This window comes from Echiichthys vipera (assembly GCF_963691815.1).
Source record: "Echiichthys vipera genome assembly, chromosome: 20".
Classification (NCBI taxonomy): Eukaryota; Metazoa; Chordata; class Actinopteri; order Perciformes; family Trachinidae; genus Echiichthys; species Echiichthys vipera.
Genome location: NC_139845.1, coordinates 24,816,356 through 24,843,754, shown reverse-complemented (window position 1 = coordinate 24,843,754; position 27,399 = coordinate 24,816,356). Strand labels below are relative to the sequence as shown.

Sequence of the window (27,399 nt, the reverse complement as noted above, 5' to 3'; positions counted from 1 at the left end):
TGAAACACGCTGAAAACATCAGGTTTAAACATGAACCCATCATTTTTCATTAGACCAATTTAAAAATACAAAGGAACGACACCGTAGTTTCACTTTTTTCCGTGTTAACATAGGATGAGACCAATACAGATTTTAGATGGAAAACTTCACTCATAACCGATATGGCGCCCGATATAGTGTATTTCTGAGTTAGACTGAAAATAGACCATTTCTGTGTAGATTTAACACTGATATGATATGATAGGTACTCTTTTAAATAATATTTACCATTATTATACATTATATATACAATGAATTACATTGTCAACTAATTCTAGAAATGAACAGAAAAAATACAGAATAAATAAGAATTAAATAAATAAATAAATGTTGAGGATCAGTCAATTGCTGACCATTTAAATAAAAAATGGCTTTATGACACCAATTATAAATCACCCCATGCATTGTTTTCTGCACTACATATATTGTTTAAAAAAGTTTTCATATTGGCGCATATCACAGATATAGCGAGATACAGATATGTCTGTGATAGGCCATTATGAGTAATATTGGCTGACTGATATAACGGTCTGGCTCTACTTTTAACTATCATGTTTTGCCAACTGGCAAATACTGCACCGGTTCTGTTCTATTCTATTATTTTCAAAATAGTATACACATTGTTAGGGAACACTTTATACTTGTTTCTCACTTTCCCTGTAAAATAAGGCCACCAATTTTTCTCCATGCAGGACACAACACTGGTATTTTCATTTGAACTAAAATGCTTCAGTTCAGTTGCCCGGACACATCGTTTTTTTGGACCGTCCCCTCCAGTTGAGATTAGCTAAATTAGCTGTGAAGAGCAATGACTCATGGGACTGTGCATGTTTGGTGCAGATAATTGCAGGGCTGGTGTGCCACAGCCTGGCACCCAGCTTGGGATTGCAGGTGGGTTGGTGCAGGGAAGTGCCAATCAAACTGCACATCTGGCCCCTGCAGGGCTCAAAATCATTACACCCTCTTCAAAATGGACCCAAACACAGCACTGCCAACAACTGTGCTGAAAGCCTTTTCATGGTTACTTAGTTTGAAGCACACTTTTTAAAAAGAGTTGTTTCTTGTTTAAGGACAGAGAAACTTAAAAACTAACTTTAACTTTCGGTAAATGTTGTTAAAGATGTCATATTATGCTAGTTTTCAGGGTCATATTTGTATTTTTCGGTTCATCTACAATACTTTTACATGCTTTTATCTTTAAAAAACACATTCTATTTCTCAATTTGTCCATTGCTGCAGCAAGTTTGAGTGTGTGTGTAGCAGCATGACCAATAGGGAAGTCAGGATTCTTCTACGGAGACAAATTCTGGAAATTCTAATAAATCTGACATCGACCGACACCCTAGAGTTCAGAGCTGAGCACAGCCAACCCAGACGGTCGGCAGGGCTCGCGTCTAAATGCAACGACTTCATTATTTGACGCTTTCGTTTTATTTAACATGACTATAAAACATTATAACTACATTTATAGGTCAGAAAAGATGGAAAGGCATAATAGATCCTGTCTAAGGGTTAAATGTAAGGGATGATCTCTTAATGGGTTAGGGTTTGCTTTTGAAAAAAATAAATCTGATGATAGTAACTTAGGACAGGACTGCCACCAGTAGTTTATCTCCTCACGGTTCCAGAGAAGCATGGAATGGTTGATTGTGGGTTGGTTAGTGCTTCAACCTTTTCGAGGAGTTTCTATAGGAGCTAATTGGGTAGCACTCTGCAGTTGCTCTTCAGGCTGACAGTTCAGGGGAACATTCCTCTGTATGGTCGGCAGTCTCTCAGAAAGCAGGCCATAATTCATCATTAGGATATCAGAGTCCAGGTGCAGATGAGAACTGATAGAGCCAGCAGCCCGGCAAGTCGGGGCACTCAAGGAGGAAAATCTTATCCCATGAACAATTCCCAGGTCATGCCCATGGTAATTGAAATAATTTTGCCCCCAGAGTTGTTTAATCACTGACAATCACACGCGCAGGGTGGACAAAATTGAGTAACGCACAAGTGTGATTACATCTGCCACCCTTAACTGTCTCCCCTCCCCGACCGCCACAGTTCACATATCACGCCCCTCAGAGTTTCTGTTTGGGTTCTCCCTATTTGCTCAGGTCAAGAATGTCTGGAGATGAAGCATTGATGGAGAAACCATATCAATTATTTCTTGCCTCTCGTCTCTTTCTTTGGACAAACTTAAGCACCTCACTGTGATTAAATTCAAAGTGGGGCACCAGCGTGGCTCCAGCCAGTGTGGATCATCAAATGGACAAAGCATGGTCCCATTAAAAAAGCCTGTGTTGAGATGCAACCAATCATTTGTCTGTTATTAACCCTGAGCCTGTGATTATGCAGATTGCCATAGATTTTCCCTGGTTGCCTGGAAGTGAGATCCAGGGGTTGTTCTCAGCGTGGCAGGCGGACGAGGGAACGGCCGTGCATTACTGAACTTGCCACATTCATCATGTTGACTGATGGCACAGGGAATCGGTCCCCGGGTCCCGGTGGTTAATGTAGTGGGTAATTAACTGTCATTTGCCTAGTAATAGGCCGATGATCAATGGTTTGTGAGGAAACAAATTCTAATCCCGCAGCTGATGAATGCATGCCGAGGCTGGAGCAATTGAAGTGGTGGGAGGGATGGAAGAGGTGGGGGTTGGGGGGAGGTTGGAGGAGAGCAAAGCCGCCACCGGAATTTGAAAACGGCGACTGGATGTGCTAGGGCTATCCGCTGCTCAGAAAAATGGATTAACCCAAAAAAAGGTGAATGATGGAGGAGTCGATTGATCTTCCTTCCAGACTAGAGTTTGTTCAGTGCCCAGCGTTCAACAACTACTGTAGTTCTGAAAGGTTCAGTTCACCCAAATAAAAAAAACAAACAAACACATTTACTCTCTTCTCTCATATCTATCCATGCAGACTGTTTTGGTTTTGTCTGTTCAGGTTTTGAGATATCTATCTCTAAGATTTCTGCCTCCACCCCAGTTCAAAAGGGGTTTAGGAAATGTATTTTGCGGTGCTCACAGCATTGAAAAATCACATTTAAAACATTCAACAGTAACATTTCTCTCCAGAAACAGTGTTACTCTCCACAGAATAATAACATGTTAATTGAGACTATTTTTTTGGTACAAAATTGTTCACAGTTGGAGATATAAAGTGCTCCATGTTTACACTGGAGATCAAAATTAGAGAACAAATTATAAATACTTGATTTATTCTGAAATATTGTTAGTTTTCCACTGCTGTACTAAGATGTTTTTTTAAATAACCAAGGCACTTCAACAAAAACCTTTATTTAGTGAAAAAAACAGTGATCAGAATTAGAGAACAGTAACCATTCTGTCAGAAGAGAAGTTTTCAACAATGTTTTCTTATAGGATTCAAAAATGAACAGGAAGTGTAGAGGCCACAGCTTTGAATGACTTCAGCACATCTGCACCCACAGGACATCACTAGTTTCTCACACTGCTCTGGTTTGATCTGCGTCCATTCTGACTAAGTCTCTAACACAGTTCAGTTAGACATTACTTTGTTGCCAAGGATTTTCCAGAGATTCTCTATGGGGTTTAGATCTGGTCTATTTCATTGTTTCAGTATTCTTCAAGGACCTGCTTCACCTGTTTTACAGTGTAACAGGGGACATTGTCTTCATGAAAATTGCAGATGATTGGAGACAGTTGCAGTGAAGGTATTGCATGTTGCTGAAGGAGGTTCACATAAACATTTGCATTCACCCTGGTATGTAGCTGTACAAGAGGCCCAACTCCTGCTGCAGAAAACATCCTAAAAACCATGAAATGACATTAAAGTTCGATTTATTTGGGTCTGATGGGAAACATTATGTTCTGCGTCAGACTGGGAACGACTGAACGAAAGTGTGTGAATCTCTGGAAAAGCCTCTGCAACAAAGTAATGTCTAAGAAACCCACTACAGTTAGGGAGCTGTGTTAGAGACTGACGCAGATCAAACCAGAGCAGTGTGAGAAACTAGTGATGTCCTATGGGCGCAGATGTGCTGAAGTCATTCAAAGCTGTGGCCTCTACACTTCCTGTTCATTTTTGAATCCTAGAGAAGAAAACGTTGTTGAAATATTCTCTTCTGACAGAGTGGTTACTGTTCTCTCATTTTGCTCACTGTTTTTTTTTTTTTTTTCACAAAACAAAGGTTTTTGTTGAACTGCCTTGGTTATTTAAAAAAAACATGCTAGGACAGCAGTGGTATAGACACAGAGGACATTCTATCAATTACTGATCAATAACAAATAACAATATTTTACAAGTATTTATAATGTGTTCTTTAATTTTGATCTCCAGTGTATATATTTCAGGATAATGCATTTTACTTACACCCCAGTTAATGAGCAGTCATTGTATTTTTGGATTTAACTTGACAAAGCTGAGAGGAAGCATTGGCATGACACCACTCTATTTGCTGTAGTCTCCAAAAGGGGCGGGGGCCTGCACACTCACATTTGGGGTCGGCTGGGCTAAAGCCTTGTGGAATAATTTAATTGGTGTCTGTTTTTCTCTCATCAAATAGGTACCACTGAGCCGTACCAGGCTGTAATGCACAGTGAATGCCTTTTGACTAAAACAAGGTATTGGGCACGGACTGCCTCTATTCTCTTTCAAATTCAGATTTGAGCAAAGCATGAATTTTAATTTCATGTTGTATCTTCAAACTCTTTAAATATACATGCTGTCTTGTCAGCCATGGATATGAAGTGTATGTCAAGCCTGCTATTCTACATATGTTATTCTGTTTTCTTTTTTTAAGCAAACCCACAGTTAGAAGCATTCTAGATATGGTGGACGGCTGTACCATTGTCAGCCTGAGAGAGATGCATTAGACATGTATATATTTATAACCAACTATAATATTTTAATCCAGTGGTGAAAGCATTGAGTCCCACGCCCTGGGTCTTGTGCACAAGGCTAAACTGTCATCCTCTGATTGTGTTGGAGCCTATGCCTTTGAATTCATTGCAACCAAACCACGCTTAATTTGCCTCCTCCCATGAGAGCCATTAGCGTCTGCGGCATCAAACTGGCGGAGCAGCGAAAGACAAGTGGCAGGTACGCTCCATCCATCTTCCCTCCCCACAGGGTGAGCCGGGGCTTCCTGCGCACTGACGGTTTGAAGAGTATTTGCCACACAAGAGCCCAGCGAGCCGGCTGGCTACATGCTGGCGCCGCCACAGATACAGTTTGGGTAAACGTGTGAAGACTGATGCCAGCAGCTCCAATTCTTTGGCTCAGTTTGTCAGCAACACTAAAAAGACTGTTTGAGTGGACGTAGTGAATGAATGTATTGTTCCCATGAGGTGGTGTTTGATCATTTAAAGTAGTGGTTAAAGTAGCACAGGAAGGTGCAGGATCAATTATGTGGCAAGACAAGTGGATGAGATGAAGAAAGGAGTTTGGATGTTGTAATTTTTTATTTATTTGTATTCATTTTTCTTCTTTCAGATGGATTCAATTTCCTTAGTAAAGAAAATCAATGCTTGCATCGGCTGAAAGATGTTCTTAAAAATAGAATTTCCCATCCAGTGGAATTGACTTCTAACAGATCTGTGTCACCATTGGGACATTTTTTGGTTAAATTCTATCACACTTTCTGTTGAACCTACAAATATTAATGATGGTGTAATGTTTAGAGTTCATTTAATGGTGTTAAACTAAAGTCTAACTTCTTATCTTTGTAACCAAATATCGTTTTAACGGCCTGATTTATCTTTGTGTTAACCAGAGTGGTCAAAAGGACGCTAACACCAGTGAATTAGCCGTGTGCTCCTCTCTTGTTGGACGCCCGATCTCCTTCAGTCCTTCACAATAAAATGACATGCTTTAACAGCTCCAAAATATACCGTAAAGTCTTCTTAATGTCCATTTTTAATGTAAACCACCACCTGAGCCACTCAGATTTAGCGTTGCCCAAACGTTCTTACTACTTTCTCTCACCAAGATCACTTTCATATACAGTACTAATTTGACATGCAAATGTTCATGTAGAAATATGAAAGGTCACTTGTAGATTCTCAGAAGTGTGTTAAAAAAATTATATACGCACTTTTGTGGCGATCAGCCAGTAAAAGCACCATGAAAAGACTGGAAACTGCGGCGAACCAGATCCGTCCATATTGAGATAATACCAGCGAACGGTGTCTGACTGGTGATACAGCTGTGTTATAACTCTCAGTTAATGACACAGAGGCTAATCTACACCTACACACAGTGTCACTGTTAAGATTTGAAGTCTATTTCAGATACACTGCTCCTTAAACGACTCCCTGCAGATGAGCTGATGTTGATGTTATTTTATGATAACTCTGAGTTATCCCATATTGTTTATTTTGTCCACTGTTCTAACTTACATATTTATTGATGTTTCTATGCATTTTTTTCATATAGTTAGTTTTTTGACATATATTTAATAGGTCCACCCAATATGGGATTTTTGAGGCTGATACTGATTTGAGAAGAAAGATTACCGATATTGTGGCCGATTTGAGTTGGAATGAAAATAGACCTTTTCCCTATTGAATTTAGGACAGATATAACTCTAAATGTACTCAGAAGGCTGCTTTTCTAAACAACTTTATTAAAGAATATTAATAATTATTATAGATAACATTATACATACGAGAAGAACTGCAACGATTAATCGATTAGTTGTCAACTATTTAATTAATCACCATCTATTTTGATAATTGATTTTTAAAGAAAATAAGTCAAAATTCTTTGATTGCAGCTGCTTAATATTAATTTTCCCTGGTTTCTTTCCTCCTCTGTGACAGTAAACTACTGAATATCTTTGAGTTGTGGACAAAACAAGACATTTGAGGACGTCATCTTTGGCCACATTTATCATCATTTTATCACATTTTATCGACCAAACAACCGATGGATTCATTGAGAAAATGATTGACTCATCAATAATGAAAATAATCATTAGTTGCATCCCTACATACAATGTATTATATTGTCAACCAATTACATAAATTAACATAAAAAATACATAAATTAACATAAAGAATAAAAAATAAATACAAAAATAGATAATATATAAAAATAAAATAAATAGATATTCATGTTCAGTATCAGTCAAATAACCTTACTCCTCCAGATGGAGTGATTCTCATTTTATCAGCAGATCCATCTGAACTCTGGTTTGGAGATATTTGGGAAGAGGTGAAAATACTGGTTGGTGATTGGATAAACCAAATCAACCAATCAGATCCCTGAGGCGTATGACGTACTAACAGCGTAGAGGCAAAGCTCAGAAAGTAAACAACATGTGGGTAAAGGATATTTTCCCTTTGTGTTTAACTGAATTTATGGATCAAAGGCCCAATTTCAGGAGCCCGGTCCATATTCAACAGAAGGATCCAGAGAAAAAAGAGTTTGTGAGTGGCTTGCTCCATAGCTGCGCTCATCTCATCCATGGAAGCCTCCATGTTGTTTACACTGAAAAGTCGCTGATTGGTTCGGTCGCTGGTCAAACTTCTCCAAATTTTCTCGGCCGCAAGTTACCAGACTGATCTGAGAGTAAAATACAATGGAGCTCAGAGATCAGGATGGACTCACAAGGCTATCAGTTAGTTGCTGAACAATTAAATAAAGCCACACCTATAGAATAATAATTAAAAGAAAATAAATAGCTATATGACAATTTCTAAATTGTTTTCTGCATTATATGTTCTGTTTATAAAGGTTTTCATATCGTCACATGTCAGAAAACATACACCAATACAGATAGATCTGTGATAGGCCAATATTTTCCGATAATATCGGTCTGGCTCTATTTTTTACTGGCATAAGAAGCCATACTGACATTTATATTGTGAGTTTAGAATACATGGTCTACGAGCTGGACTATGACTTTTTCTTACTTGATGTTTCAGCCATAGAGAATGAGATTATACGATATATACCATATTCTGTTGGTCTCATTCTGGCTTTTGACTCTTTTGCTTTATTTATTAATTCAAGTGCCGACTGGATGGAAGACACACATATACACAACATTGGTTGTTCACAGGTCTTCCATCCAGAATTTCTCACACCAAAGTAGTGTGACAGTCCTTTTCAACTGTGCAGGCCACCTTAAATTTGCAAGAGATGAGAGAAGAGCATGTATAGGCACGGTGAACAGTGAAACAGAATACCATTTTGATTCAAGCTGGCAGGCAGAAAGCTTAAAACATCAAATTTTTACACGAAAACCTTCCATCATTTATAATAAAGAGCCTTGAGTGCATGCTATCTGAAAATGACTCCTATTACTGAAAGACAAGGACGCACAGCCCTGCACCAAGAGAGGTGGCTGCATTGTGACTCTTTGTCGTAAGATGCCATACAAAGTGCTGCTGTTATGCTCAAACACTCATGCTCATTATCTTGCACTAAATCTATCATTTCTTGTTCTTTTTTTTTGTTTTTTTTAGATCAATTACTCGGCTTTGTAAGGAGTGAAATAGATGAAATATCTATTTCATGTGAAGGCCTTCTGGCGATGCGCATTTGTGCAGAAAATAGAAAGGACAAAGAGATACCACATATGTATCTAAATTTAGATTGCTCAAAGGAAAAGGCATAATTCTTTTAATTAAGTCAGCACTAATCCATCCAATTGGCCCTCTTTGTTTTCTACCACCTACCATGTTACAAGAGATATCCTTCATTGTCTCAAGGTGTGTTGACAGTGGCTCTTAATTCTGTAGATATTCATGAGGGCACAATCTATCTGCTTCCTTTGCCTCTGGGAAACATACTTTCTGAAGGTTAATAAACAACCCTGCATTTCCCAAGCCCTGAGATCATTTATCAGATTGCGATCTCTTACAGACTCTGAGAGTGGCATGCCGTTTTATCATTTTAACAACGACGGCTAAAAGTGCCTCAAGAAGTCTGCCTAATAGGTTATTTTGTTATATGATTTCGTTATCAGATATTTTTCCCTTGCTAGTCTGGTCTAGGTCGCTGTGTAGTAACAGCCCTGAATCCCTAATGAATACTCACATTAATGTCCCTGGAGCAGGCAAAGAAATAATAGGGTCCTCCCTGGGCAGTAGCGCTAGCCAATGTCCCATCTATTTCTATCGCACAAGCTGCGCCCCTGCTATTTTTTACTGTGCTACTGTAGCGCGGCTCTGTCCAACCTATTTCTGTGACTGATTCTGTCTCAGCAGCTCATGTAAGTGTGTTTACCACAATCTGTTTGACAGCTGTCGCTCTTATTCTCAGAGGCACCGAGAAGAAGCACAAGCACTCCGTCTCTTGTAATTCTGTTGGTGTATTTCAAGTTATAATGGGATGTCAGGGTGAGACGCAGATGTGGGTGGAGTCAAGTTCACAAATTCTGGACTCAAAATTAGGGCCAAACCAATATAGGATTCATTAAGACCAACACCAATTTTAGTGACAAAATGCACAGATTACAGATATGGCAGTCGATATAGTACATTTTTGAATAGACCTTAGTTTTGTACTGATATGACTCTGTAAAGGTACTCAGAAGGCTGCTTTCTTGAACTCTATGTGATTGGTTAGTTAAAGGTTCGATATGTAGAATCTTTATTAAAATCTATCTATATATATTTTTAAATAATACACCCACGGGGCGTTTTGAGGGGTACAGAATTAAATTATTGCTTTTCCCCAAAAAATATTTAAAAAGTAGTCTGAATTAACATTTTTTTTAAATTTGACGGGTTTGACAATGACTTTCTGTCACCTTCTGTTTCCATTGTAGCAGCCAATAACGTTGGGCGTTGCTGGTTGCCAGGGTTATCTGTTGTAGCTACAGAAACAAGGAATCATTTAGAGTTGAGAGCTAGCTAATGGATTCCACAGCACTCAAAGAAAGACTTCCAGTTGAAGACTGACTAACATTAAATACTGTTGTCAAATTAATGGATTAATCCAAATAAGTCGTTACCCTGTATGATTCATCACTGACATGGTACTGTATGTTAGTAAGTGCATTAAAGTAACATTAAAAATAAAATACATAGCCATATAAACCTTTCTAAGTCACAGTTTTCTGCATCGTATGTTCTATAAACATGTTTTCATATCAGCCGACTGATATATGTCTGGCTCTACTCAGCATAATGTAACATAAATCTGTTCCATCCATCGGGGTGTAGTGTCTTGGAAAAAGAAATGGTGTTTAACTTGTGCCCCAATGGAACAGAAAAGTCACCTCATGTCTTGATTATATTTAGGGGTTTTATTTAAAACTAATGAACTAACAAATCCCCTGATGTTTTTTATTCGGAAGCTTTCAACAGAGCACCTTTGACAGCGATGAGCTCTCTTATAAGTTATCATATCATGCAGACAACAGTCAGTGGGACCAACAACTGAAAAACAAGTAAAATAGAATTAAAGTAGGAAAATATAAAGTAATAAGGTTGTCAGTATGTTACTTTGCCCTTAGCTAACCTACACAGCTCCCAGCCTTACTCTTGTGTACTGAGGCTTGGGGGAATGTCTTACGTCATGTGTCTTTTTGTGTGTGTCTCAGGTTGTTTGGTGTAACGGGGAACTGCGCAGCCTGCAGCAAGCTAATTCCAGCCTTCGAGATGGTTATGAGGGCCAAGGAGAACGTCTACCACCTGGACTGCTTTGCGTGCCAGCTCTGCAATCAGAGGTGAGTGATTGGACCACACTCCCGCTCCTCTCCTGTACCTGCGTGTAGGCAGATGGCTGGTCAGGGAAGTAAGATTGCAGCACAGTGATTCTCAAGTGCTGCTGAAAGTTGAAGAAAGATCCCACATCATAGATTTATCACTCTAACCAGTGACCGAGAAGACACATCCGGGGCCTTGGGGGACACCTGCCGGACCTAGCACAGTGATTATAATCCTGCACTACTATTTTACAGTGTCAGCCTAGAGCTACAGGTGCAGTTACATGTTCATACACGTGCTTCCCATCAGTCTTCATTACTTGTCCCCCTGCATCCTGTAGACAGGATGTGGTCAGAGATTTCCGGGCACTGCTTCCTCCACAGCAGAAGAGGAGAGGGAGCAGCTAGGAGGCACTGAGCTCGTTGATAGAAAAACTCTTGTTTTAGGACTGCAGCTATGGAATCCTTTTGTAATAGAGTATTCTACCGATTATTCATCAATTAATCAAGTAATTGGATAGAAAAAAACTTGCAAAAAATATATAATTTTTGTGTAAAAATGTATTAAAATTTGCGTTATTTTGTAGAGAAAATATATATATAATTTGCGTAAACATGTATTATAATTTGCGTTATTTTGCAAGAAAAAAATATATATAATTTTGCGTCAAAATGTATTTTAATTCCGTTATTTTGCAAGAAATATATATATATATATATATAATATTACGTAAAAATGTATTAGCATTTGTTTGTTTGTGTCCAAGTGTGCACGTGTGCGTGAGGGGGGGAGGGAGAGAAAAACGAGATGTGTGTGTGTGTTGAAGTAAAATACACTCGCAATTTACCATGAATAAGTTTATTATTTAATCAATTCAAAGAGGTGCATAATATTCTCTGTGACACATGTTTTTACCAAAACAGGTTTCAGAGATAAATATATTAAGTCATAAAATCGAGAGATGACATCAATGTCAGGCCGTTGTGGTGGAACAGTTCTTGAAACTGTTACAATTTATTGCAGTCTAATACAACAGCCCTGCAATATGTCCTATGTCTGTGAAGTGTATTATATCTACTGTCTGAGTTCATAATTAGTGGTGGTGGATTGAACTGTAGCAGTGATGTTGTCCCCCCTTATTTACATACATGAAGGGACTATTCAAAGCAATAAACACACAGAGGCACAAAAACACAGGCTTGTTTATTGAGTATTTTTCTCTTAAATGTCTTTTTTGGAATGGCCAGTAGTCTCACAATCACACTTCCCTCACAGGAGAATATGGAAAGCCACTGTGAGAGCAGATTCTTAAAGTGCCCCAAGTTGCTAATACAACAACAAGACACAATCCCTTATGGACTTCCCTGCCGCAAACATCCTGACAGTTGTGTTTGATGGACCATTTGATAAAGCACTGCTGCCAATTTAAACATTGGTCTTCATAGCAGTATGCAGTGCCTCCTTCAACTTAACTAGTACATGTGACACTTTGTGACAGCCATTTCTAAAGGCAGCAGTGTCTATACTATGCTGAATGGCCACACTCAAAGGTCAAAAAGCCTGCCTTCATACTGGCTGCATCCCACTGCCTCCCAGTCTCTCCCCAAGAATTATGGCTGTTTTGCGTGTATCTGTAGTCTTGTTATGAACAACTGTACAAATGGAAATGACCGAGTGCACTTTTGGACACTCTCCCATCAAAAGCATTCATGGTGATGCAAGAAGATGTTAAAGGTGAGTGGTTGTGTGAATACCACATCGCTAATCCCTTTAAAACACATTCTGGAAGGAGGGTTCAGACACTATTAGACAATCCCACAAATTCTTTGTGGAAAACATAGACTATATGATAAAAAAGTGAAGCCAATAGGTGTGTTTCCATTAGGGTCAAATACCCTCTATCTTGCCGAAACGCCCCTAGCTGGTTCATGAAGCTTCATTTGGACATCACTACCATTCAGAGAGATACAGTATGTCATCCCCGGATTCTCCTAAATCCCTCTGGGGCCTTTTTTTGTAATGGAAACATGGTGAGTGAACAGTCATTTGAGAGACTTTCCGAGCGGCCACATTTTACCCTAATGAAAACATGCCTAATGGTGAAGTGCCTTAAACCTGGCTTTTTTCTAATTTCCGGCAGGGGGCGACTCCACTGGCTCTGTGTCTCAGCAGTGGACTACCCCAGCAACTGGAGCTCCTTGTTCACCTGCCAGCAATATTTTTACGTATCATCACTGCATCAGTTGGTTAAAAAATCAGCAGTTTCCTTTTTTAGTCTTTAACTTAACGCATCACCATGTAAACATATAAACAACAGCAGCCTGAAGCTGCTTAGCGTTCCTCCTCTCCTGCCCTCTTGTCTATATATGGTCTCTCCCAGTTTAAAAAAACAAGATGGTGACGGCCAAAATGCCAATCTCCTGTCTTCAAAACGGCACCCCAAACCAATGGGTGATACCACGCTTGCTACGTCCATCTCTTATATACAGTATATGGTGGAAAACATACCGCAGCCTGAAACCTTGCACACACCTGGTCCCCCAAATTTTTTTCAGGCATATGTAAAACATTCCTGTGCATAGTCATGGGAACCTTAGAGGGGCCTCAAAGGATCCATGTCCCCATGTTACTGTGATGGAATGCTGTCTGGGAACATTCTTGGAGCTAATGAACTAACCAGAATTTTATCAAAGGTTTTATGAAGGTTACAAGAAACCCTATCAAACAGACAAGCTCAGGGGAACGTTAGGAAGGTTACGTGTTGGCAGGGTTCCCATGTTTCTCTTACCTCTTTTTCCGAACTTGGCTTTGTTGCAGACAGACACAAGCGCCCGCATGCAACCACATACACACACATGAACCAGACACATTGTGCATGCTAAAGGCAAAAGACCTGGTTACGCATAATTAGCACTCGGTTATTGTCTTGCCACTTCAGCCGGCTGCACCAGACAGCCTCTCTTAATGGAAGAAGTCAGCTAATCTTCATCAGCCAGGCCCAGGCAGGCCAACTGTGCTCTCTCACATTAAAACCCATTATAGCGCGAGCAAATCTTTCTTTTTACATTAGGCCAGTTGATGAACTGTTGAATAAAATCGACGTCAGTGTGTTTCACATGGTCTGCTGTGGCCTCGCAAGCCCCGTTCAGATGCCCATCACAATTTCACCGGAGCCAAGCCTAGATTTATGGTGTGGCACTGGCTTTAATTGAAGCTTTTCCTCAGCTCCAACTTTTTGTTTTCCATTTTGTTTCTTTACGTCGATAGAGCAATTGGGGGAGAAATACCTGTGCAATAATATGAATTTAAAGGATTGTGTTTGAGTTCAGATTCTGGAGACAACATATGTCTGTAACTCTGTTTGCAAACAGGAGATTACAATTCAATTCAATTTTAGTTTCAGTGCCAAATCATAACAAAAGTTATCTCAGGACACTTTACAGATTAGGTAAAGACCACACTCTATTAGTACACAGCTAAGGTGATAGGATGTGACAATGATAATAACAATTATGGTGGTAAATGTGATCAATGATGAGTAGTGGTAATAACAGCTGTGATACAATGAGATTTATCACTGATGATTGTTTCATCCATCCATCCATCCATCTTCAACCAGAGAGGACGCCAGTCTATCGCAGGACACACGGAGACAAACAGAGGCAGACAACCATTCACACTCACATTCACACCTACGGGCAATTTAGAGTCATCACTTAACCTAACACCTGCATGTCTTTGGACTGTGGGAGGAAGCCGGAGAAAAATCACATAGACACGGGGAGAACATGCAAACTCCACAAAGAAGGGCCCCAGACGGGATTCGAACCAGGAACCCTCTTGCTGTGAGGTGACAGTGCTAACCAAGATCACCATGCCGCCTGCTCGACTAATTAGACAAAGACTAATGATAGTATATATGAGTAATAGTAATAATATCAGCAGGAAGCATCATGCAGGACCCCGGCAGCAGGCACCACCACGATCAGCAGAGACCTGAGAGACGACAAAGCACAAACACCCCCTAAAAGTGGCCTAAAGTTTAGAGTAGCGAGCTTGTGACCGGAGGATCATTCATTACATCATAACTACCACTGAGGTGCCCTTGAGCAAGGTCCATAACCCCCAAACTGCTCCAGTGCAGCGGCTCAGTGGGCAGCAGTTTAGGCTAGGCAGTTTCCAGGTGTGAATGTGTAACTGTGTGAATATGATCAGGGTGTTCCTGAAAAAGAGAGCATTGTTCTCAGTATTCTCCCTCTGAATAAATAAAGCTAAATAATAATGACAAAAAAAGAAGAAGTTGAATTAGTAACATGCATTGATGAGACATGAATGATACAAACAGAGAGGAGAGAAGCTCAGAGTATCAGGAACAGGCAACTACAGTCAACAGTCTACTAGTAAGCTCCTATTCTAAGAAGATCTGTTTTGTGCTACTGTAAAATAATCTCTGAAGTCATAAATGTAACATAAATGTAACATTTGTAAATACATTGATGTCGGTCTTTCAGAAGATTTGGGATTGAGAGCAGGTTTAACTCATTCTCAAAGATGACCACAACATTACTAAATACGCCTAGTCTGAGTTTCTCAACATTTATATCCAGATTAATAGAATGACCTTTTACAAATTTTCCCAGCCTCAGACTAAGATCTATCTGGAGATCTAAGATTTCCTGAATAGTTTCTCAGCACCCAGTTGCCTGGGAATGGGCTTCTGGTCTTTGTCTGGCATACCGATCTGCCGTCTTGTTCATCTACACCGGCTCTGTCCCCTCTCGTTTTCCAGCATCAAACAAACATGAAAGCCCCCATCGACCCCCTTTCCCCCACGGGCCCTTCAATAAAGCAATCTAATCCATCTCACAAATGGCCAAGAGATTTCTCTGCGGAACATCATCAGAAAATGTGAAATCTGATAAACAGAGCAGGCGATTGCAGGGTCAGCAGGGGTCACACGGTGTAATTATCCGTCGCTCCTGCAGGTCAGCCGCAGCCCATGTTGGTGTTTGAAGGTTGAATTGCTACAATCAAGTAGGAAAACACAGCCCACCCCCACCACACAAACACACTCACTCATGCATCTATCCACGCCATCAGTTGCTTTGTGGGTGCATCCACCCTACTGTATCCCACAGAGCAAGGATGGGGAACTGGAAGCCGGTGATTATTCTGATTTCATCAGAGACTTACTGCAGAACTCTAATGGTCATTGCCATGCTCAGCTATTAAGGGACTTGCTTAAGTTATAGGCCAGTTAGTGCAGGGCAGGGATAGAAAGACTGGCCTGTTAGCTGAGAGTGAACATGTCACTGCAATCATGACCTGCAACCGCTTCCTTCTTCTTTGTCATCATCACCATCAAATTGGCAGCAATCTCGTGCTTGCCACGAAAGAAGCATTGAGAGCTGAACCTGCTTTAGGAATAAGATAAATGGGAAAGCCTCAGCAGTTATCTTACGTGTGTATCTGCCAGAGAGAAAAAGCCCCTCCTCCTTTCTTCGCTCTGTGCATGACTTTGAAATGGTATCAAGCTGAGGGGAGTGAATCGCTCCTGTCCCTGGCCTATCAGAGAAAATATAGGATCTTACATTGGCTCTGATTGCTCATGTCTGCACCCAATGTGGCCTTACTCTGTTAAACTGGACATAAATCTACCTCCGTGACCTTCCCACCAGCCAGACCTGTTATTTTTCCCACCAGGGCTGGGGAAAGGAAGCACCACCGTGGTCTTAGAGCCAAAGGGACGGGCTGGTTCTGAGAAAAGATAGGGTGTTGGTGAGGGTGAGGGTGTTGGGAATAAGGACAGAGATATGAGACTCCATCCAGCAAGCAGTTAGCCACAGATCAGCCCTGGGGGACAGCTAATCGATGGGGCTGTCGTCCAGCCTCATCATCTAGCCACTGCTGGCCCAATTTCCCCCTGATGAGCTGGAGGCCACAGTCTAGGGAGGCTGAAGGAAGGTTAGAGTAGAGGGGAGCCGAGGGGAGCCGAGGAGAGCGGGATGGGTGACAGTGCAAGGGAAGGTCAATGCTGATAAGGGAGGATGTTCCATACTGGAGCTTTGGAAGAAGAGACTGACACCAATTGGGTTCAGCAAAGCTAAGCTCAGCCACTGGTGCCTTGTATGTCATGAGTTAGGCTTGTTAGACAGAAGCCTAATAGCCAATAAGGGACACAGTTGTCACTTTGTGTATGATTGGTGTTGAGAACTCAGAGCCTGTGCAGCCAGCCTGCTAGAGAACACAATTTCACGATGTAATCCTGGACAATTTAAAGTAAAAGTGACAAATTTCATACAAATAAATGTCAGTTTTTCTCTGCTCATGGAGATGATAGAATAGTGTTTCAACCAATAACCAGTTTGTAGATTTTTCAGCATTTTAAAGACCCTAGCTGTGTAACGTCAGAGGCCACCTCCTTCAAGGTCAGCATTTTTGACTGAACTCGTCAAAATGAATTGACTAGTAATCCACTACACTAAACTAGTTTAGTTTCGATCCCATTTAAGGACTACCTAAAGCACACAATAGGGGAATTTGGAAGAACCTTTGGAATGGGATAGACTTGCAGAATTCTTATTGAAGCTGTCTGAATATAACATGTGGATGTGACATGTGAGGCATCATTTAAAATTATGGCACCAGAAACTGGCACAACAAAATGTTTTCATGCAACCTCGTAAAATAGGTGGGGTTGGCTATTGGTCTGACACAGATTAACCCCTTGGGGTAAGAGCTAATATTTCATTGTTCACTGTCCGATTGACAACTTTAAAAGCGAGACTGGAGTTTGAGTTGAGAGACAGCGTCTTTATAAACAGATATCCGTGTATGAATGCAGATAAATAACAACAAAAAGTGAAATTGTCCCCATACAAAAGCCAATGGGTCCAGAGTTTGCATTTCGGTGCGTTCTGCCTCTATTGAGCTTTACAGGGACTGTTTACCTGAATGCGACTGCTCAGATGTGATTGGTCAATACTACTCAAGCTACAAACGGAAACCAGACTGCATTCATATGCAGAATGCTGATGTAGTGATTACTTAGTTAATTAGCTATGGTCTAAATTATGAAAAGATGAGATTCCAACCAAACCCCTCCCCTCAGTGTTCAACGATTCCTTCCCACGTATCCCCTCCCTCGCCTCCTAATGGGGGGGGCATTCACAGTGCTGAGCCAGTATTAGCACAGACTAATGGAGGCTATTTATGTAACATCTACCACAATAAAAGGCAAAAATGTCTCAGCATAGCCTTCTCCACCGCTCAAAGGAATCCCTGATGTTGACTCATCTTTGGTTCCTATGTAGATCACATTTCATCTTGGTTTCTACCTTTGAACTTGCTCCACTTCCGTTTTCTCTAACCTTCTCCGTTGGGGCGAGCAGAGGCCTCTTGTTGGGATCGGTCTTTTCCTTCTCCATGGTAACAGAATCTCCGGTAGCTGAGTTGCTAAGCTTCTCCCTAGCTGCTCAGAGTTTACAGAGAGGGATGGGGAGTGGGAGGGGACGAGGAGCAGAGGACACGAAGGGACTGGATGGAGGGTACGAGCCAGTGGTAGCCTTCCGTGACGGAGGGCTCCCATTGGTCAATTTCTATGCAGGCCTAGGGCTGATAGACTGAATGGGTTTTTGGGTTCTTTTTACCATTTATAATGTGTAGATCGGACTACAGGACCATAATCGCTGTATGAATGATGTTGATAATAATTACCAATATCCCAAATCGCAGACCATAGCTTTAAAATCACTAACTTCATTCATTCAAGGTAGTACATGTCTGACTGCAGAATGTGTTGCCTGTATTTTGTGGCCTTCATACTCTGGAAGAGCAGGGTCATATTAAATTGGATGGTGCAACACTGATATGATGGCTTCCTCCAGTTGCGGCCACATTGTTTGATTAACAATTGATTTTTTTGGTAGTACAGTACAGAAACCTGACATCTGTGAGTGCTGAGCTTCTTATACAGAGACAGAATGAGTAAAACGCAAGAGCGCTTGGAGACAAAGTAAAAAATATATGTCAATCTCCTCGTTTCCAGATGTGAAATTATGTTCTCTACATTACACTCCCCAAAGAAAATCTCATCTTCAGTGTGTCCTTGTGCTACTGTCTGATTGCCCAGAAGCTATCTGCCAGAGAAGATTTACAACATGCTGTTACAATTAAGCATCAGTGTCACAGGGCCAAGTGTTTCTCAACCTGTATGCATCCCAACAGTAATTAGATTTGGTGCAGTTAAGACTGTTTTCTCTCTTTGACAATCTCCCCGTTTCTTCATTTGAGTGGAAAGTGAATACTCTAGTTAACACGGGCCTTCGAGGCAAATTGCTGGCATTGCAATACATCTTTTAAGTGTGTGCCTGTGGAAGCCATTCTTTTTCTTCCTCCTACAACAAGAGGTCTCTAAAGACTCATTAGTCACAGTCACCTCTAAGTAAAGGAAGGAAGATAGAGGGAGGAAAGTGAAGGCAGTACAGGGAGAGAGAAAGACAGCACCAGCAGAAGCTGACTGACTATAAAGTTAGAAACGGTGATGTAATTGTGTAACTATATAGATACTAACACATGTGGTGTTAAGGGAGACCTTTAATGAAGGTTGAGCTATAGCTAGCTCATATCAGGCTGTCCTCATCCACTGTTCGTACATTTACCTATAAAATGTAGTGCACCTTAATTCGTAAATAATCCACATATTTGTTACTGTAGAAATTACATCTGGAGCAAAGAAGGAAATCAGGTGACGTAGTATTAAAGCGCCAAAATCCAAGTAGGGAGGAGGGTCAGGGTGGTGGATGGGTCCCTGATTTACTAAGCCAAACCAACAACCTTTTTTTCTGATCTTAACCAAGTTGTTTTGTTGCTTTAATTTAACCATCACCTTTGCAATTCAGTTCAATTTTATTCATATTGTCCAACAGCAGCAAACCGTGGGATCTGGTACTCAGCCTTCAACATCGCAAAGTCATAAAGTCAAACTTAAAAAAGTTCTGGCGCAACAGCACCGACAGCAGCCAACACAGTCATTGCAAGATTTGAGCTATACAATGCCTTTTAACACTTTTCCCCTTTTCTGTTAATTCCAGTGCTGAAGTTGGTCTTTATCTTCAAAAGCATGCCATGAAAAAGTCAATGCTATCAAGCTAACCACAGTGTTGTTATCTTTCTGTAGCAGCTGTAGCCGTACTGATTTAACTCTTCATGTTCACTGACCCGGCTACATGTCAGTGGCAATTCAGGAAGAAGAGAAGCGTTTTATTTTTTTTTGTCACACCCACTAATAGTAACATTTGATTGGCTGATTTCCCTGTCACTTACTACTCTTGAGGTCCAAACCACTGAGTTAGCAGAGAGCTGGACAACAACTACATCTGATCGGATAACTCTATTTTCAAGGTTTTAGGACACTTACATTTCTGAAGCAAACATGATAGAAAATGAGGCTAAATTAGAATTAAAAGATAATAATATTATTATTATTATTAATTGAAATAAATTGAATATGACATTTAAAATGCTGATATGTTGGGCCTTCTCTGAAGTCCTAGAAGTCCCTAAACGTTATCTCAGGGCACTTTCAATATAGATTAGGTTTAGACCACATTCTTTGATATACAGAGACCTAACAATTCCCCCATGAGCAAACAGCAAGTCAAAACCGCAACGACAGAAACAGCAATTTGGAAAAAGTGGTGACAAAAACCTTCCTGTAGCAGGAACCTCTGACAGATAACCATTTGTTTTCTAAACTTAATCATCACCTTTTGTCATTTAAACTTAACAGTCATCTTTTGTTGCCTAAACTTAACTGCCTCCTTTTGTCGTCTAAACTAAACCATCGCCTTTTTTCATCTACACTTAACTGTCACATTTTGTTGCCTAAACTTAACTGTCACATTTTGTTGCCTAAACTTCACCATCTCCTTTTGTTGCCTAAACTAAACTGTCGCCTTTTGTCGTCTAAACTTAACCATCTACTTTAGTCGTCTAAACTTAACCGTATCCTTTTGTTGTCTAAACTTAACCGTCTCCTTCTGTTGTCTAAACTTAACCATCTCCTTTTGTCGTCTAAACTTAATCGTCTCCTTTTGTCGTCTAAACTCAACCATCACCTTTGTTGACTAAACTTAACCTTCAACTTTTGTCACCTAAACTTAACGATCGCCTTTTGTTGCCTAAACTTAACCGTCTCCTTTAGTCGTCTAAACTTAACTCTCGCCTTATGGTGTCTAAACTTAACCGCCACCTTTTGTCATCTAAACTTAACCATCTGGACTCTGTTTCACGGTGTTAAATAAAAAAACATATCTCTTAAGATATCATAAGAACCTGTTTCCGTATATTTTGTAATACAAATTGTTATTAATATCATACATACCCTTTAATGAGAACATGTTGCTCATATGAGTGGCTCGTACAGTTTATGTGCTTCCATACGTGCTTCAGGGCTCACTGAATACTTTGATGAGTGTGAAAATGAAATGAACCATATGCTGTGGTCTTGACAGTCACCAGATCTCAACCTAATTAAACACCAATTTCAGATTTTGGCGCAGCGTGGTGATGTGTCGTGTGCTTCAAATGAAGTAGTTAATACGATGTGTCAAGGGGTCTTAAGGGCAAAACTGTATACATGCTTCAAACGGGGTCAGATGAAAAGCCTGACCCCATAGACAAGGCTGAGGCATCTTACTATAGAAAATAACAGCACACATAAAAATTGCTGTTATTATATAAGAATTACAGTATTCTTATACGCATATTAGCCAATGGCAGACTCTCAAATAATAATCCTTATGTTGGACTGGTTCATATATAGCTAAGAGGGGGGGGGGGGGGGGTATTTTGAGCTAACTTTACCATAACTCTGTGAATGATCCAGATTCGCATCATGAAACATGGAGAAAAAAAAACATAAATGGAGTGTCCAGGTACACATACTTTACTCTTTTACTTCTATAATAAAGTAAATGATTGCACTTCCTGAAAATGGTGCTTACCACAATCTCAATGCTGATTAGATGTTACGGCGCGATGCCGCCTGGAAAGTTCAATATTTTCAACTCTATTCGTGTCACTTCAGACGCTAGAAGCTCCATTCGTGCCGCCGCCGCCGCCTGATGTCAATGTAGAGTTGCAGCTCAATTCGAACATCCCTAAATACTGCTGAAGCTAATACAGTAAAATCATTTCATTATTTATATCATCAGCAGTAAGCAACACAAACTAGCTTTAAATCTGTACTCAGTCCAGCAGCAGCAAACCAATATATCCCCAGCTGTATAGACGATTTCCCCTGCAATTGTTTTTAAGAAAGTGGAAAAACTAGGGCAACACAAGGTCCTTTATTAGACACGCCTGTGATGGGCCCAGTGTAATATCCTCATCATAATTGGTGCACAGATGTCACATATGCTGTTTACATTTCACCGAACAGAAACAATTTGGCCGTGTGAAATAAGTGCAGGGCAGGGATAAGAGCTGTGAGTAGAGGGAGGAGGATGAGAAGAAGATGGAAGAGACAGCAGTGCCAGTGGAGAGAGGTTGTAAAAAATAAAGGGAGATAAAGTTAAAGTGGGAATGGGCTCAGCGTCAATAAAGACAGACACGAATAGTTTCTATGAGAGCGTGTGTCGTTTTAACAGGACATTTTTATTATGGATGACACCATTACATGAAACACACCTCTGTCTCTGCCTAATCGCTGTGTCCAACAGCCCAGATGAATGGATATTAGTCGTCCGCGTTTAGTTCGCTAATAAAGGTGTGCAAGCATCCTGGCATTAACCACAATAGATATGTAAGAAAACAACCGTATTGCAGGCTAAACATTTCTGTCTGCTGAAAAATCTTGAGTTGTTGGCTAACAGGATAATCTTGAACAGTTTAGAAAAGAAAACCACAAGCTCAGAACTCCAATCCAATTTCATGATTCATCAGTGTTTGGACAAAAGCAACTGCTCATCTGGTCTCAGTCAAAGCTATCTCAATGCAAATAGAGAAATGGACAGTCTATAACATTCCCTTAACCTATCTACACCCATCGGGTTGCCATGCAATCTGGTCAAGCTAGTTCAGTGCGGCTTCACATTGTGCATTATAATATAAAATAGTTCAAACTGTGAATATGGACATGGTGCACAAAGACAGTATAATAGAGATGGACGTAGCTTCCAAGTCTGAAAAGTGAAGCCAACCTGAAACCTGCATTCTCACAGGTGACGACTTTACTGGTTGCAAAAAGAAGTCTGATTGTATAGAAATCAATGAGAAAAAGAGTCTACTTTTCACTTGGTTTATTACCTAAACTATAAGAACTTATGGTCTCATGTGGCGCTCCCATTTAACGTCAAAGTAGTTGCTACCGTAGTTGCTACCTTGTGATTGACAGGTCACCATGCTAGCAACAGGATAGAGGTGTAGTAATGTGTATCCATGGCACTGTGTACATTAAAATAGCTGTGAACTTGTTTTTGGGTGTGGTCTGTGTTAAAGTTTCAGGACTTTGACCCTTTCGAAGTGTGTTTTCACTTCATCACATCTAACTGTAACATTGTATTATTCATTCATTCATCTTCAACCACTTGTCCCTATCGGGGTCGCGGGGGGGCTGGTGCGGATCCCAGCTGACCTCGGGCTAGAACACCAGGCTTTCACAGGGCACAAAGAGACAAACAGACAGACAACCATTTACACTCACATTCACACCTACGGGCAATTTATAGTCACCAATTAACCTAAGAACCCGGAGAAAACCCACGCAGACACGGGTCAAACATGCAAACTCCACACAGACCAGGAACACTCTCGCTGTGAGGCGACAGTGCTAACCACCACACCACTGTGTCATGTAACATTGTAGTTGCCTAAAAATGTTTTACAACTCCCTATCTGTTTGGTGATCGTGACATAAATCCATTCCTAAATTATTTCTATTCCTTTTAGTCCGAAGTGTCCAGCAATCAAAAGAATCAAAAGAATCAAAAGAGTTTGAATATTGTCGTAGTCCACTGCTATCTCTCTACTAACTGCTTTCATAAAAACAGAAACCACAAGTAGCTGACATTTCTTCTTCTTCCTGCACAGGCCTACATGTTTTTGTTAGGTTTCCTGCATAAAAAATGACAGTCTTATCACCATTTAGTTTTCACCATGGGAGAGCTCCTTAAGTACAGCAACTGTCCCAATGTGGAACGACAATATGACTGCATCATGTCTTGTGCATTTGTGGTAGAATGAGCTGTCATTGTCTATCAACACGTCACTCGTGGTTATTGTGATAATTAATTTCTCCTTCCCAACGGTGTATTGCATGGGAAGTGACACTGCATGGGAGCCGAGCTGCATCAACACAACCTGCGTGTGACGGAGTCAAGTCTTCCCTTTCAGTGCCAGCGACCACATGATGGTCAACAACATTTGAATGAATGTTAAATGGTATATAGTTATACCGTCTTTAGTTTGTATTTTCCAGTGTCCCAGAATTCAGTAAAAGCAATTGGCTCAATGTAGACACTTGGAGAGGTTTTGGTGAGGTTCTGTGACACCAGTGACACCAAATTTAAATTATTTTAAGAGTTTATTTCCCAGTGTTTGTATTTACTAATTCTATAATTCTGGCTACACTCCTAATACCACATATTGAGGTTACGGGGTGCCTTTTATTTCTATTATTTTTAGTGTATATTTTGAAGAAAAGCCGTGACTGGACAAGGCTTTCAAGAAGGAGTCAACAACACTCGATGCATTTCCTATAATGATGGGAAGGTTGGAAGGATCAGCTAGGACTCACCTGCTGTATGTATTGCATAGATGACTGACAGACGATAATGTTCATGTCATATATCACTGAAATGTTCATGACTTAAAAAAAACACATCAGAGTGTGCAGTTTAACACAATTTTTTTTCATAATAAATGTCAGCTCTTCCTCAGAGCATTTGGCTCTATTTCCAGAAACACACAATTCTCACACTTTTTGGTATTTTGTGCCAACACCTACGGTGTATTTGAATCCTGCTAATTGGTCCCAAATGGATGTAACAAATCATGCTCTCAATCTGCCCTGCAGCCCTGAATAAATGCTGCGAACAGCCCGAGCTCGTCAGGTACCTTAGCTCCATCCGCTGCGTGCAGCTCCCAGCCCTGAACTCGGCAGTCTTAACATCCAAGGAAGTGAAAAGGAGGCGAGGCTCGCTGTCCCCAACCCCTTCCCCCCACACACCCCGGCTCACCCCCCCAGTAAACACTGGCACCGCTGCTTGCCGACCTTGTCTAACCTGCACGTTCAGGAAGATAAGCAGCCCTCAGGACAATACAGAGAGAGTTACTGCTCTTATGCGTTCAACATAATCTCCACTTGGCACTGGGTTGAAAGGTCAAGCGTAACTGTGCCCCCCCCCCCCCCCCCCGGCTGGAGCAGGACAGGTCGGTGGGGTTTCTGTAAGAGCTGCAGGTGGAAAGGACCCCCTCCCCCCTTTGTAATTGAGATGACTGTTTCCTAGAGGAGAACTTTACTTGCACAATGCAGCGGGGGGGGGGGGGGGGGGGGGGGGGTTGCACCGAGGCTACGCTTGCTACAATAGATATTTTGCATTACAGTCAAAAAGCTAGTGCTGCAGCTGGCTAGGCCTGCTAGCCTACAGCTCCATGCTAATGATGAGATTCTTGCTTTGATGCTCGTGTTAACTCCCCCTTCTCCTCCCTCTGTCTCTTTGTGCGATGCAGATTTTGTGTGGGAGACAAGTTTTTCCTGAAGAACAACATGATCCTGTGCCAGACAGACTACGAGGAGGGGCTGATGAAGGAGGGCTACGCTCCCCAGGTCCGCTGACCCTCGTAGACCCAACGAGAAGGAAGAGGAGGAGGAAGAGGAGTGGGAGAAAGAGAGACTGAAGGAGAGCTTGCAATCACACAACAAAAAGCACTATTGCCTCCTGTCCAGCTCCTGTCCCCCACATGTACATAACTAAGCAAGCTTCCCTGGGAGGGGATGGGACACACACTGCTGTACAGAATAGCCATAGAGATGCCAATGTGGCAGGGAAAGGCCCTGGAAGCCTACAACAAACTACAAGTTTAAAAAAAAATTGTTTGGCCTTTTCTTTGTTTGTGACGGATGCTGCCTCTTTACTCCCGGCCAACAAACACCGGCCTCAGAGCAGTTTCTAAATAGCTGATCCCCGTTGTTGGAAAGCAAAAACAAAAAAATTTAACCCACTCAAAAGCCGTCTTGTCTCATTTTATCTGACAAGGACACACAACTTCTACTTGAATCTAAAATACACTGAGGTATTGTCAATCAATGTGGTTTTGAGATAAAGACTAAAGACCTTTTTACTGTATGATATCAGATTTGAAAACAATGAATGTAAACAGAAGAGTGGCAAAAATTTCACTGATGTCTAATTTGTTGCTGTGTGTGTGTGTGTGTGTGTGTGTGTGTGTGTGTGTGTGTGTGTGTGTGTGTGTGTGTGTGTGTGTGTGTGTGTGTGTGTGTGTGTGTGTGTGTGTGTGTGAGTATCTTGGGGACTTGTCTGTCTTTCAAGGCCCGGTCTGGTCCATATAGTTCTCTCAGAATGATTCCAAATCGATCAAAAGAGTATTGACATGCACCAAGAGTTTGTGACATAATCAGTGCATTTCTCTGGATGGATGGAATCTCTCAAACCAATATCAATAGATTTTAAAAAACTATGTTACCAGTAGACAACTGACCCTTGAAGATGAGTGTCCCATAAGTCTACTCCTCTGGTAGGACAAAGTAAACATGTGATTGGCTCTTTGGAATGTCAACAAAAAGCCCTTTCCTGGTCAAAGTAAGCAGCTTCTGACATCTTAAAAGCTTCACTGATGACCACTTGTCTTTGTATTCACAACAAATACAAATACTTCTTTTCATTATGTTCTCTGTAGTGATGAAGGCCCTGAAAAGTATCACCTGACTTTCTTACTCTTGTGTGCTCAGCACCAAACGATAGTCATAAGTTAGCAACTAAGTAAGCTAAATAAGTTAGCAAAGTGGAGCATTTAGCGGCTGAAGAAGCAGGCATTTTTCACAGTAATTGGTGGAGACCAAAACAATGCTAAAAGGAGAATGAACATGGAACTTACATTCATTCAATACAAACTCACTATAATAAGATGCTAGAGCTGCCCTGTGTGAATAGGCAACAGGTTAAGGCCGGGACACATCAAGCCAATTTCAAAGAACTAGTGACGACGAAAGCCGACTGTTGTGTCACCTCAGGTCACCTGTGTCTCTCCCACTGAGTGGCACATGAACACACCACAAACACTACAACCGATGACCAACTAGTGCAAGTACATTCTGTGCCTGCATGGAAGACCGATGGGACAGATTCAAGATGCTAGTTAGCCAGTTAGCACATTAAAACACAACCTTATGTTGAAAGAACAAATTATATTTACCGTGCATCAGTGAACGATCACAAACAATTAAGAAGTGTTTCGAAAGAGCTAAACAGCAAAAAACACAATCTTACCTGATATAACAGGTCTGTTTTCGCACAGCCTTTTGACTTTTACTTTTACTTCCCTCACTTCTGTTTCTCTTCTCGTGCACTGACTGGACTGCCAATCACAGTGATTTCTTTCACGTACGGTAGATTAAACATGCTGAACTGTCCTAAAAACAGCCGACAAGGGCTGACAATTGGCGATGAAGACCAGAGCTTACCATCAGCCCAACCGTCAGCCCAACCATTGG

General features: G+C 41.0%; 1 protein-coding gene across 1 annotated transcript in view; it reads left to right on the top strand.

The window, feature by feature from the left end:
• lmo3 (LIM domain only 3) overlaps positions 1-25,503 on the top strand; it is a gene marked incomplete at both ends in the record, with an annotated part of 61,592 nt that extends 36,089 nt beyond the window's left edge. The window contains 2 exons of the mRNA XM_083934735.1: positions 10,559-10,684; positions 25,398-25,503. Of these exons, the coding sequence (XP_083790861.1) occupies positions 10,559-10,684; positions 25,398-25,503 (232 nt within the window). The remainder of the gene's footprint in view (positions 1-10,558; positions 10,685-25,397) is intronic.
• Between the last annotated feature and the right edge of the window lie 1,896 nt (positions 25,504-27,399).